Source organism: Molothrus ater, chromosome 1 (assembly GCF_012460135.2).
Source record: "Molothrus ater isolate BHLD 08-10-18 breed brown headed cowbird chromosome 1, BPBGC_Mater_1.1, whole genome shotgun sequence".
NCBI lineage: Eukaryota > Metazoa > Chordata > Aves > Passeriformes > Icteridae > Molothrus > Molothrus ater.
Genome location: NC_050478.2, coordinates 26,403,134 through 26,418,034, shown reverse-complemented (window position 1 = coordinate 26,418,034; position 14,901 = coordinate 26,403,134). Strand labels below are relative to the sequence as shown.

At 37.9% G+C, this 14,901-nt stretch overlaps 1 protein-coding gene across 3 annotated transcripts in view; it reads left to right on the top strand.

Moving 5' to 3' along the window:
- Positions 1-14,901, top strand: part of ICA1 (islet cell autoantigen 1) — a 56,454-nt gene that overhangs the window by 18,948 nt on the left and 22,605 nt on the right. For all 3 annotated transcript variants that reach the window (XM_036398825.2, XM_036398818.2, XM_036398809.2), the window contains exons 8-9: positions 13,677-13,802; positions 13,985-14,083. In XM_036398825.2, coding sequence (XP_036254718.1) covers positions 13,677-13,802; positions 13,985-14,083 — 225 coding nt within the window. The remainder of the gene's footprint in view (positions 1-13,676; positions 13,803-13,984; positions 14,084-14,901) is intronic.

Here is a 14,901-nt window from a genome sequence, read left to right as displayed (position 1 = left end):
ATATTCTTTACATCACCTCTGGTCTTCAGTGTTCAAAAGCAGTAATTACCTGTCTCAGTTTCCTGCAGGGGCTGGCTGTCTAATTGCTCTCCACTTGCCAGCATTCCCCCCTGTACCATGTATGGCAACCATCCTTTGCTCTCAGGTTGTCTAATATGATTAACACAAGTGAGTTATGATAAGATCAGCAATTCTCAGTACATTTAACACTTAGTCCAGGTTATGCCTACTTTAGAACTGTATGTGATCTTTCAAACCTGAAAGACCATATTATTTCTTCATTTTTGCAATTTTTCTTGGTTGGCCTGCTTCTTGCTACAAATCTTTGCAATAATTTTTAGCAACTCATAGACTTGGATCATACCAATAAAACGTGACTCTTTATTGTCAGACTATACACCTGTTTGTAAATTGGGAGGGTGCATTCAAATACACTGTGGTGGTAATGACTCATGTCTGCAGAGTGACAGATGTATGTTCCCTACTGGAACTCCATTTGGGGCTCATAATGTAAAAGTCTATCCCCAAACTCTGAAATAATGCTGTTTAGATGAATGTCATTCTGTATTCAATTTAAGACTTAGCTGATCATTAATATTTTCTTTGTATGTCCTTACTTCAAGGTCCCTGTCAGTGTCAACAAGTGGTTTTTGGTCTTTTTTTTCTTTCAGCCTGGTAAACCACACATTCTGAGTTGGACCAGAACTGAAACTTGTTACCAACAGAAAGCTGAATCATGTATTTAAAAGGCTTCTTAAAGCAGAAGAAAAGCAGATGTTTTAACAAGGCTAGAAGTTCATATTTATTGCCTTCATTTCATTTAAATTATCATTTCATGTTTGTTCCCTTTTTAAAATAATTTGCACATTGATCTAAGCTGTAAAAATGAACACAATGGCTGTGAGGAAGCTATCCATAATAATAGTATCAGGAGCATGATGTGTTCTCTGCTCATTGGTAATCTGAGAGCAGCCAGGAGGTACAAGCTCTGAGAGGTGGAGCTGCTTTCATACAGTTTATGCCTGTAATGACCCTGTGTGAATGAGCTGGGAGGAGAGGCTGTGTGCATTCCAGCTCTCAGCTGTCACATATCTCACTGCATTAAAACTCCCTCCTTTGGTACAGTTTGAAGTTAAACATATTGACCATAAGTAGTTTGTCTCTGTACTGGATAAAATAGGAGCAGAGGCCTCATGCAGCCAGCAGAAATGTCAGCTGGGTTGCTGCTGCTGGCTGTATCCCTTTATTTCCCCATGAATCTTCCTTGGGAACACAGGCTACAGCTTTTTGGATCAAAGCTGCTTTGAGGCCAGGTTCTGTCCTGCATGAAGTGTGGACACATTCATTTGGAGTTGATCTATTTCTGCACAGTCAGGAGATAGAGAAGTTGCTTGGCAACATGTAAGGAGTATGGGGCTATGTATTTGAAGAGTAGGGGAAGATTTTTCTAAGGGCAAAGACAGGAGTATGTATGATCTGTTTTCTGGGGAAAATGTATGGCTGTGCAGAGATGCTGCTTTTCCGAAGGGTGATGCCTAGATGAAGCTGACCTGGTGCAGAACTCTGTGTAATCATGCACTGTGTTTTGAACATAGCATCTATCTATTTAGCTTAAAAATGAATTTTCCCAAACTTAAATTCAAGTCAACCACTCCTAATTTGAAATAAGTCTCCTGTAAACACACTTAGCATCTGTTTAATTCAAAATTTTTGTTAAAACAGCTTAGCTAACTTGCAGAAAAGTTGCATATCTCTATTTCTTGGGGTGTGAGCTCAAAAGCTCTTGAATGTTTTAAAATGGAGCGACTTGGGAATGGATTTTTTCTTTGCCTGAATTTTTATGCTGTGATGTGACCATAATTTTTATAATGATTCTGAATGTGGTTCTGAAAAACTGAAGACTGTTGTTGCTTTCATCTTCTTAACTTTAACAGACTTTCCTTCATTTTACAGTAAATAGTGCTTGGAATTCCAGAAGCAGTCCACATCATGTATTTGAGAGTCAGCTGCATGCTGCATTTGATAGAATTTTTTTTTAAGCTGATGTATTTTCTGTGAATATTTCTTTGTATATTTTGTTGTAATTGTTTTATTTTAAGCAGTTGGATTCATATTCTGGGTCTGCACTGTGTGTTCTGTTTGTGAAAGCTGTTGTGAGTCTTTAAGCTAAAGACTCTGGTTTTTGGCTGGATGAACTTGCTGGACTGTGGATGCAATTTTGATCAGGGCTGTGTCCAGCTGCTGGATAAGTGGAAGGATTCTGTAGAGGCATTGCTGCATTGCTCTCCCCAAATGACACACTGTGTCTGCGTCTTGGCCATGCTAGAGGGGCAAAAATCAGGAAGGAGCAGGAAAATGCCACCTTAATTCCTGGTAATTCCTTAGAAAAAAACTTCAGAGGTTTTCTGTTGCTGTTGAGCTGTACTGTTCAACCTGTGGTGTTTCGGTTTTGTTTTTTTCCTATGAAGGGACTAAATTACTTTTTAATAATGGAGGAGGAAGTATATGTCTGTTGCTTTAGGGCAGCTGTTCAGGATGTTGTTATTTAGTACAGAGCACTGTATTGCTTGCCACAAATAGTTTTCTTGTCTCAGAGAAATTTAATTTGGATATAATGAAACTTTGCTGCTTCTAAGAGGTGTTTGGATCCATGTCTTTGCACTATTATAATAGTGAGAGTAGGGAAGAAAATATGCCAGATTTGCATCAAAAAAGGTTAAAACAGGCAAGGAAAAAACACAATTCTCTTAAGACATCTAAAATTAGAATATCTTGTTGGTTGAATAGCAGATCAACTTTTTTCATATAAATTTAGAGAACATGTAGTTGATAGGCCTGTTCTGTTGAAATCCACTTCACTAGGCCACCTCCCTCAGAAGGCACTCCCACCACACTAATCCCAGCCCTTATTCTAATCGAGACAAGGAGCCTACTCATCCGCCCATTAGCACTGGGTGTACGCCTAACAGCCAACCTCACAGCAGGCCACCTTCTCATCCAGCTCATCCCTACAGCCACAACAGCCCTATTCTCCACAATACCAGAAGTTTCACTCCTAACCTTTCTAGTTCTCTTCCTACTAACTATCCTAGAGGTAGCAGTAGCGATAATCCAAGCCTAAATCCAAAAGCAGGGCTGTTTCAACAATATTTATTTTTAGCAAACTACCCTCTAAAAAATAGAGCAAAAAATTAGTTAGATTCATTCATTTCCCACAGGTTTCATGTAGACAATAGCACTGTTTAGTATTCCAGCCCCCACCTAAATACCATGAGTAACCATTTCACTTGGCAGACAACCATCTGGAAAGAAGAGAGGAGACTTGTGGTGCATGTTGAAAGATAAGCTAGGCCTGTCCAGGTAAATCCTGTAGGTTTTGGCAATTAATTTCCAAAATTCAAACCTCAAGTCTTAATGTATATGTAGATTTTTTTCAAGGGAGTAAAAAATTTTTTGAAAGATCTGATCTTCTCTCCATACTGCGGTTGTAATTGTAAAAATGTTGGAGCACCTCAAAATTGCCCCCACCTCTTCTCCTGGTGAATCTGTGTGAATGTAAAGCTTACATTCTGTCATACAGTTACAATATGTGAAGCATTTCCACGGGATTTCTGTTGCCTAAACATGTTGGGCATAGGCAGTGCTTGAATATGCTCTGGCGCCTCTAACAGTTAAAAAATTCTGTAACTCATGATTTTGAATTTCTGTAGTAGAAAATCTGCAGTTACACAGGTGTTATGTTGGAAAAGCTAATTTGAAGTATCTGTGCTACCTTAGATCACAGAACAGAGAGTTCTTCTGGCATAAGAGGATGCTGTGCTGCTCTGAATCCAGCCGAGCAAACTCTCAAACTCTCCTTAACCTGCGAATGTGCCTCAGGATTACTTTATTCTTCAGACAAAAATCTACTGGCTGTGCACCATCTTTCTTCACTGGTGCCCAATGGTAGCAGCCAGGGAGCTGCATAGAGCAAATGCACAGTGGTGGTTTCTTTTAGTACTGTGGCCAGTGGAGACATCACAGGACATAGAGTTTGTTTTCCTGTAGAACTCACCAGTTGCCTTTTGAACCAAGATAAATTCTGGCTATCCCCAATGCATGGCTGTGCTCAAAGACCTGCCCTGCAGACACAGATGTTGTGTAAAGATCACCTCACCTCCTTTTGTGTTCAGATGGCTTGTTCAGTATAATGCTCTCTGGTTCCTGTGTTGGCTGAAGTCTCATCTTTACAAGTTTTGTATCTGTGATATCATGGCCTTCCATCATACTCCTCCTTACTGTTTTTTTTTTCTGGCCTGACAAACCCTCATCTGTTGTTCTTTTTACATAAACCAATTTACATATTTGGTCAAAAATTTATCGTTGCTTGCCTTTTTTTCCCCATTGCTAAGCCTAAACTGATCTGTGTTTACAGATCCAACTTGGTTTTCAGTTGAAGAAAAATGCAGAGTGAAAAGTCGTGTCTTTGTGTAATATTTATGGAATCACATGCATAAAGTGTGAGGAGGTCCTCATTTTTCCCCATCCTTAAAGAGACACAAGAGACTTGAAAAAGGTACATTATAAAACAGCACGAATAAACACAAGGCTGGGAAGGAAGTGAAGCAGTAGGAAAAAAAGAGAGGAGTAAGATAAATGTCTATGTGTTTGCTTAAAGGAGAGAGGGAGAGCTATTCAATTATGGTGATAAGCCATCATTGAATATATCAGAAGATGGTACAACCAACCTTTGTTTTTTGGAGGGGAAAAAAGGAAGAATATTCAAGCCAGCCATAACCTTTTATCCTCACAGGGTTCAGAGAATTACTCACATCTGCTTTCAGTGGTTGTGAAGTAAGCAGTTCTGGCCATGGTTTACTCATTACTGCCAGGCTGTAGTTGCATGGTGTGTGAGCCAACAGGCTGAAGGCAGTAAAATTTTTACAGGCCAAATACTGAAAAACTGAAGAGGGAAATGTGGCAGAAATGTGACACAAAGACCAAATTTCATATACTCCTGGAAAAAAAAAATCCACAGAGATCCTGATGTATATCCATGGTCTGGCGCTTCAGTAGATGTTTTTAAATCTTTTAGAAAAAATCTTTTGTTGGGATTTAAAAATAATAGTCATTAATTCAGTGTACCTAACAACATATTTTCCTACCTTAGGTTTTTCTATTGCTGTTAAAGTAGCAATTGCATCAAAGCTCATTAAGCACATTGCTCCTTAACATGACATTCTCCTTGACCCTGACTATAGGCCTGAATTTCAAACTGGAAGAAAAACACATACCTCTGACCCAAAGTAATGAGAGGATAATAATAGAGCTAAAAATTAGGACGAAGTTACATAGGCAGGAGAAAATAAAAGCATGAGGCTCTATGGTTAAAGGAGAGAACAAAGAATGGTAGTTGTACTTCATCTGTGATATATTTGTATCCTGAGTACAATGGCCTCATCTTCAGCGACTGGGGATGCAAACAACAAAAGAGTGTATGTTTGAAGTGCTAGATTAAAGAGTTCTTTTGTGTATTTAATCACAATTTCATCTCTTTTGTATATTTAATTATTTTCTCCCAGCAGCAAACTGCTAATTGCAGCTCTACAACTACAGTTGAAAGCTTTTAGCAAGAGGTTTTTTTGAAGATCTTATGTAAAGATGTAGCTTAGCTGTAAGCCATTGGTGTCTCTTGGTGCAGTTTGAGCAAGCACAGATCACAATCAACATCTCTGGATTGAAAACCTGGAGAGTAGAGTATCAAATTATAAGATGTGATACAGAGACTAGGGGAAGCTACTTAAGATGAGGTGTTTCTAAGTCAATCTGTCTCATTTAACAAAGACAACATGAAAATTGGTTAGACCATGATCGGAAGCTGCTGAAGCTCCTCAGTCTTTTCATCAGGATTCTTTTTCAGGAATCATGGCTTGGAAGCTTATACTGGATGAATTAAAAGGGTAAATATGACACACATTCAAATACTTATGGTTATTATTAGCAACAAAGGAAATAATTTTCTGGGTGTTATTTGGGTTGGGATTTATCAAACATAACTTCAGACATGTGCTCTGTAGATGTGTACACCTAAATTGATCAATGTGAGTTCCCTTTATAGTCCAGTAGAGAAAAACAGGGTAATATGAAGTGAATTCTAGTGTCAGTTGTTTGTGTTTGCTAGATCTCCATCCACTAACACAGGCACAAGGTAATAAGGTGGATATCAAGGCCTGAGCTAGACACACCTAGCATACTTTTGTGGGTGGAATGCGTGCCTGAGGGCAAGTGCAAGAGTAATATTTTGTGATGTTCATCTGCTGGTTTGTACTGCCTTTAACCTCTCTGATGAAATACATAGCAACTCTCCAGCAAGGCTTCTCTGGAACATCTGTAGAGCTTCCCAAAGCTGGCTTAGGTATGAGTGACCAAGGGGATAGGTGTGTGCACAGGGACAAATTCTGGTAAAAACTGAGCCAAATAGTGATGACAATTTTGATGAGTTATACTGGCTCTCCTCAAGAACTGCCTTAGACCGTGTCCTAATAGGACATTTGAAAATCACAAAATTGGAGAAAATATTACACTTTTTAGTGCTTCTTGGAGTTTAAAATTTTGCCATCCACAGATACAAAATTTTTCTAATAAAATGTTTTTAACATACAACAAAAAAAGTAAATTAAGTGAATTGTAGCAGTTTTGAATGACAGAGTTTGCATGAAAGCTGCTGGGTTTGAGGGAATAACATTTTGGTTATAATGTGACTTTCTGACTATTTTTTTTTCCTCTAAGCTTCTTCATTGTATCATAAGGAGAGTAGAGTACAGGTTTAAGTCATGGAGATTTGATGGTTCTGACTAGAATCAAAAATGTCAGCATTAAATGAAAAAAACCTTTTAATCAACTTATACTGACTTTATGGTCATTCTGTTTGTAGACAGTGGATGTTTTATGTTGAGATTTCTGGCAGAGAAACATGATCTGGTGCCAGTAAATACAGGGAAATGCTGCTACTGTTCTACTAATTCATGTTAAGATGCATTTGTCTATATTCTGTTATGCAGCAATATAGCATTGCTTCTGCCTTTTTTCTTTTTTTGTCTTCATTTTCTTTTGTCTACCTCAGCACTCTTCTTCTATTGCTTACACTGATTCCAGGACTGTTATGAACAATTCAATCTAAAAGCTCTGAGTAATTATGGCAGGTAATACTCTAGTAGGTATTTGCAGTTATTTCAGTTGGCATTGATTTCATTGGATTATGTTGGCTGTCACTGTGTTTTAGTGCAATATTTTAATTGTTTCTCACAATGAATGTTTCAGCCATTAGAAAAATGGTCTTTGGTGGCTTAAAAGATTTTGTATTGTCTTTTATTGAGATAGACTTGCATTGTTCAAGTCTGTATATAATGGGAGATTTCTACCCCTTCAGGACATCAGAAAGTTGTATCATCTTCCTTTCCAGAATCTTTCACTTGCAATGCAGCTGACCTAATACATCTTTAATTCAGCTTTCACTTACTGGCTCTCTCTCCATGTGAATTTGCCGATATATTTAAGGTTCCTCAAAATGCAAACATAAGTGCTTTTTCAAAGCTGACATGCTACTTGTTCTTTTGTGGCAGAAAGGCAGACAGTACTTCTTGTAGAGTCATAGAGTGGTTTGGTTGGGAGGGACCTTAAATATCATTGAGTTCCAACTCCTCTGTCATGGGCAGGGACCCCTTCCATAGAAGGTGTTTGGTTGGTTTCCAGAGTGAGACATGCAGTGGTAATTAGGTCCTTTATATGAGTTGCAACATGACTGCAAATTTTCATAATCAAGCCTAACAGAGTGAGATGCATAGGGCTTTTGCACAAGCACAGACAATCATCATTAAGTCCAAAATGGCAAATTTAAGAAATGTATTACTGGAACTTGGTCTACACTAAAATTATCTTAATTCAAATGTCAAGAATAGTTTTGTTTCATGAACAAATGTGATGTTCATCTGCTCAGCTTCAGACTTGAGGATATCATTTGGATCTGTTTATACTGTCCAAGTAGTTTTCCCTTTTAGCTAGATGTGGCTCACTTTAAAAATTTCATCTCCTCAAATTAATTTCTACCAGTGTTTCTCATCAGACCATAAATGAAGATTTTTAACAACCAGGGTTGAAGCAGATGACAGAAGTATGCCCACTCTTCTTTAACCAGTGTTTTTATGTGTTATTCTAAAAAAATGATGGAGCAGAGATTAATGAATGCAATAAATACTCTTCCAACCCAAGGGAACAGTTGAATCAAAGTGTAGTCTGCAATATGTAGAATATACCAAAGCACATGGAAATCAGGCAAGGCGTTGGAAGTCTGTATCTTGCCTGTGGAAGAGTTACAGGCATTATTTTGTATAAAACATTGCCTTTTCTGCTCTCTGACTGCACATCATCAATCTTGAATTAAAAAGAAGGGGAAAAATAAACCAGCAAGTAGTTAGTTATACTCATGTGAAAGTGTAATGGGTGCTCCTCATCAAAACACCACTCAAACTATGAAATTACTACAGTTTGTGAGAACTGAGAATCTAGTTCCTTATGTTTTCTGTGCCATATGCAGAAACGCTGTAAGTTGTGCTATATGGTAAATACTTGGTCTTCAGACTGCAGTTAGATTTCATTATCATGTAATCTTTACAATGATCAGGTATGCCAGAAGGTGCTATACTTATTTAACGCAAAGATTTGCATTGATTCCATCTGCTGACAGGGTTTACCCAGAGCCCCAAACAGGAAATTTTGCTATATTCCAGGCGTTTTTCCCCCTCAATTTACTTATCCCCTCCTTCCAGCCTCTACACACAGTGTGCATGCTTTTCAGATCGAGTAAGTGAGAGGTTGGGTGACAAATTAGACTAAAAGCATCTGTTTCTCCTTCTATGCTGGAAATGCTGAGACAAAAATACACTGTACATAAAGTGAGTTAGTACATTTATCCAACATAATTTTGGAGATGATGCTTCACTAGCTGAATTGTCCCTGAAATTAGGCTACTACTGAAAATACATTTTGCATTTTATAGGAGACTGAAAGAAAATAGTAACACAGATGTACTGTAGACAACATAAAGACTCCTTGAAAGTACATGGCCAATCTGTATTTTAGTAATTGAACATATTGAATAGAGATTTTTAGCTGAGTCTGAAGATTTTTTTTTTTTAATGTTATTATGCTTGAAGATTAGAATTGTTCTGTTTGAATAAAGGTTTTCAGGATACTTGCTGGAAAGCAGCTCTGTGGAGAAGCACCTGGGGGTACTGGTGGATAACAAGCTGTCCATGAGCCAGCAATGCCCTTGTGACCAAGAAGGCCAATGGTATCCTGGTGTTCACTAGGAAAAGCATTAACAGCTTGAGAGAGATGATCCTGCCCCTTTACTCTGCCCTAGTGAGGCCACAGCTGGAGTGCTGTGTCCAGTTCTGGGCTCCTCAGTGAAAAAGAGACATGAAGCTCCTGAACTGGGTCCAGTGGAGAGTGACAAAGATGATTCAGGGACTGGAGCATCTCTTATGAGGAAAAGCTGAGGGAGCTGGACTTGTTCAGATGCTGGAAGAGGTGACTGAGAAAGGACCTGGTCAATGTCTCTAAGTGTCTGAAGGGAAGGTGCAAAAAGGATGGACCAGGTTCTTCTCAGTGGTGCCAAGCAACAGGACAAAAGGGACTGGGCAGAAACTGATGCACAGGAAATTCCACCTGAACATGAGGAAGAAATTCTTCACTGTGAGCACGGCCTTGCGCTGGAGCAAGTTGCCCAGAGAGGCTGTGGAGGCTCTGTCACTGGAGATACTCAAGAACTGTCTGGATGCAGTCCTGTGCTGTGTGCTCTGGGATGGCCCTGCTTGAGCAGAGAGGTTGAACCAGAGGATCTACTGTGGTGCCTTCCAACCTGATCCATTTTGGGATACTGTTTAGGAAACTGTGTTAGCAAATATTTGCCCTTACAGTCAAGCATTCTAGAATCTGACTTTGGGCCCCCAGGATTTAGGATTGTAGCATTTCAGTCCTTTGAAATTATTTCAGGTTTGTCTGACATCTTATAGTTTGTCAAGCTGTTGATTGAATAAGATACTGCCTGCCAAATTTATGTTTTCTTGTGTGCTCTTTATGAATATTGTACTTAAGTGTTTGCATTGGGAAATTAAAGGCAGATTGTGCCAGGTTGCTGCTTAGAAAAAGAGCAATAATCTTTTTTATGCCAAGATTACTGTAAGATTTTCTTGTATGATATAATCTCACATCTAGCACCTGTAGTTTCAGGTGCTTAGAATCTCATTCATCGTAAAATGCTCAGGTTGTGTTTGGATCAAGGCAGTTCTCCTAGGGTCAGTAAAATCCTGACAGTTTTCAGACAAGGATTTTCAAGAAATATTGTATGTTCAGCATTAATAAATTTAAATATATGAATAAAAACTTGCAGTACTGAGACCACAATGAGGTTCTGTTTCTCATGTCTTAGAGAGCACTTGCAGAGAAAAGAGAAGATTAGTATGTATTATATCAGCTTTCCCCTGAGTAGAGAACCAAAGGTTCATTCTGATAACTTGTGTAGTATTAAGTAGATTATGCTTTGTAAGCACTAAGGTTTAATACCTAATTCCTGAAGCCAACAAGTAATCTCAAAAGATGTCTAATAATAATAATTTCAATTGAAAATGCATTTATTGGCACAGATAAAAAGCAAAAGGTCATGCTGATGTAGTGTGTGATGTTCTTTCTTAGTTGTCCTGCACTGCTGCTGAAAAAGGGAGAATACTTCTGCTCAATAAACTTTCAATATATCAAAAACCCTAAAAACATGCTTAATTTAATAGTTTTCATAATATCACATCTTTCCTAGTTGGCAAGAGAAATGTGTAGCATTTGGTAAGGCAGCATTAAGTATCTTGAATCATCTGTATGAGTGTGATAAACATAAGGGTTTGTATTCCACATTGTATTGTGGATCACCTCTTTCTCTTTATGAGTGCTTTAGTCTTTAAAAGAGACACTAATTCCATGTTCAGTTAAGATAAATGCCAAACTTGTTCTTTGCAAAATGTCCCTGAAGAAAGAATGCAGGAAGACTGCAACTCAAACTATTCAAGTGCTTTTGTTTTATGGATTTTTTCTCCTTTCTTAAGGAGTTGGAGTAGGAATTCATAATTCCATTTAGTAGTACTTCCTTTTTTAAAAATTGTGGCTCACCATCAGTGGCAGAGTATTCATAGTCCCCAGAATTTACATTCTTTGCTTACTTGAACTTTCAGTCTACAAAGGCACAGCTTTTCTTACTGTGCTTTCACCAGTGCTATGATATACTGAGTAGGAAAGGGATTCTGTTCTCAGCTGCACCACTGTAAAATATAGTTATATATGTGACACATTTCCATTTACATCAGTTGAATTTCTCTGGATTTTCATGGCTGTAACTGAGATTAGTTTTTTCAAAGCCCAACAACATATCTTACTTAATTCCCTACCGTTGCAGCAATTCTTTGTGGCAAAAGATGCGCGTAATCCCATATTTGGATTTCAGTTAGAAGTTCCTTTTTGCACAGGCACATGACTTTCTTCACAGCTCTCCTTTTCACACTGAAGTTGTAACTGTGCTCTCAGGCACTTGCAGCTAAAGCAAATAAAGGATTTGAGGACCTAACACAGGCCAAATGTTTTTATCCAGCACTGGATAAAGCTTCTGCACTGCTCCTGACACTGCTCCTATCTTCCTCCATTGCTACTCAGTTTTGGAGGTCCATAAGTTCTTTAACCAGGTGCTGTTTGGACTAAACAGATGTGCCTGGGATGGTGCTCCTGGCATGCATAGCATGGTGCCTTGCTTGAGCTTCCATCAGGCACAAGCTAGAAGTGTAGCAATCCTTGGGGATCCCAAACTAAGAAGCAGCGTCACCTCATGCCAGTGTAACTCTGACTGGGTGGGGCTTTTCATGACATTCCATACCTTATAGTAGATATCTTGGCTGTAGCTGCTCCTTGCTTTCTGTATCATAGCTTAGCATTTGTTATCAGAGGGATGTTTTACTCATGCTTAGAGCACTGGATCCAGTCAGATGTTTCAGTTGTCTTTGTTATTACTAGAACTCAGGATTTGTTCACTGATGGTTTGGTGGAGTTACCCTGGAAGACTTCCTCTTTTGGATGAACACAGTAACCACAGAGCTATTTTGTAAAAGTAGAGTAGCACTGCTCTTTACTAAGAAAAGAAAAAGTGTTTGCTTTTTTTCATTTGGCATTATCTTTTTCTAAATCTCACCTGTAAGATTCTGCATTTACGACAGATTTTGAATTGTGGTTGTTTCTTCTTGTGAACAAATGAGGCTGATGTGCAGTATTGCTTAAGCAGAACTGATCTGATCAGTGAAACAAAGATGCCACGTGTCCAGAAATCCAGGAGACTCACAATTTGTATGAGTAGGTCGCCAAATGAATTTGTGATACAGATCTTTGGCTGGTTTTCTGCCTGGTTGGAGGTCTTGAATACTCTGAGATTGGGAAAATAAGAGTAGGATTACAGTAAACATAACATTTCAGATGGCATTATGAGATGTCTGTATTTGTTCTTGCTGCAAAGTTCCAGATTCACTTCTGAAGATCAGGAACAAGTTTGACAAATCTTGGACTGAGTTTGGGTATTCTGGACAAAATGAGTTTATTCTCCAAGTTAGGCCAGAAAAGGAAAGAAATGTATTATTTACTTCAGTAGTTTCTTTTCATTGTGAAACATTTTGGGTTTTGGGTAAATATTTTGTTTTAATTATGAAAGAGTTATAGGAGATTCATTATCTTTTGTCATTTGATTGTTTCCCATTCCATTGGAAGAAAATTATAACAAAACTTGTTTGCTGAATTTAAACAAATACCTTTCATTAATACAATATTTTGGTAGTGTGCAAAGCTGTCACAAAAATGGAAAATCCTGGATACTAAATGCGTACATCAACTTTCTACCCTGATATCAAATCATGTCATTGTTGCTGTCAAGCATGTGCAGTTTGTGGAACAGGATGTTGTATATGTACTTAATGTACGGGTACATGTACTTAATAGGTAATAGAAAAATAATTTGAAAAAATAAAACCCCTTGAAACTGAAATTGTTAGTCCCTAGGAAAAGGGGCCTTGATATTTTTCTGATAGCAGTAAACAGAAAAGGCACTCCCATTTTAGAAGGAGAACCTTAATGAATGAAATTTTCATAGCGATCCAAAGATATTGATGTGCTGTATCATTGCAGACAGACTTTAAACTTTGTCATTTGTCTCTTGCTATAGGTACATGGAAATGTCTCTGACTGTGCACCTGTATGTTATGTTGTAAACTTTTAGCTCCAAATTTGTTGCTGTGAATTTGTCTTTCTTGAAAGAGATACCAATATGAGTATATTTTCCAATTCTTCTCAGTGAATGTTTTATACTAATATCCGTCTTACAAAACAGGGGTTAAGAAACAAAAATTCTTCCCTGGATACATTACAAAAAGCAATAACAGAGAAGATAGTAAGAGTACCATTTATCACCAGTTTACCTTAATTTCAATGGGATTGATGAAAATAAAACTGTAATTGAGCCTGTTCTGTTTTCTGATTTCCCTAGAGGTGGTATTAGTTAGCTCTTTCCTTAAAAATAGAGAAAAAAATTGCTACATAAACAATTGTCCTTTTGTGTGAAGGTTCAAGCACAAGTGCGACATGCAAAACTCAACTTTGACAAACTGAAGACTGATGTCTGTCAAAAAGTGGATCTTCTGGGAGCCAGCAGATGCAACCTCCTTTCTCATGTGTTAACAACATATCAGGTATCCGAGGAAAATGTTGACCTCTGAAAGAATGTTTTCCTGTTAATGTGGCTTTTTAAGAGGTTACCATGGCAATATTCAACCAAAGGAATATGTAGCTAGTGTTGGAGGGAAGATGTGAAATTTGCACTGAAAACAGATTTGTGTTAACATTGGCATTGAAATTTTACCCTGTCTTACAGACAACACTGCTTCATTTTTGGGAAAAAACGTCACACACAATGGCAGCCATCCATGAAAGTTTCAAAGGTTATCAGCCATATGAATTCACTATGTTAAAGGTAAGGAATATATAGATATATATGTTTGCCCAGTGATAACCAGTTAGAGATCATACAAGGATGTAGAAAACATATGTTGATATTCTTTCCATATATTTTGTGACACTTTTATCCCTGTTTTGTCTTTTCATTTAAATACAGGTTTTCTGTTTAATGCCCTTCTAACCAGCCATGCTGGTGGGCTCTTCTCTTGCCTTCCTGATGTTAAAAGGTTTCTGAAGATGTTTTTATCTTTGCTTTGATCCAAAACAATTTCAGTCTAATTTTGTAGGTAGCCTGTATTGTTGCTGAGTATTTATGCTTCATGCTCTTTTGTATCTAAAAGTTTGATTATTTGAACAACAAATAGGATGTTTCAAGATGTACAATAACATTTAGACACCTTGGAGAGAAACTTGGAAAGAAAATGCACCTGCTTTGGTGTACCCATGTGATGGAAGAGGAGGGACATTTGGGAATGCTTTGTACCTTTTTAACTTCCTCCTGTGAAACATTTCACCATTATTTACATTTGAAATTAGATTGGGAATCTATGATAAAGAAATACCATCTGTATTGAACCCACACAGGTAGCAAGCAACCCTTGAAGCGAAACCTAATTGTAAAAATGGTTGGGAATATTGTAGTGTGTTTAGGATGCAGCCTTTGTTATGAAAATCTTACCCAATTATATTGCTCACCTCCTGCACTGAAAAATGTGATTTCCTGTTGTTCCACTGATATGTGTGCTGATAAATGATGCTAATCAGGAGATAGTTTAAAACTCTAGGATTTTATGTAATTCTGTGCTTTCAGAAAACAGCTGCTTGGGAGTAAGA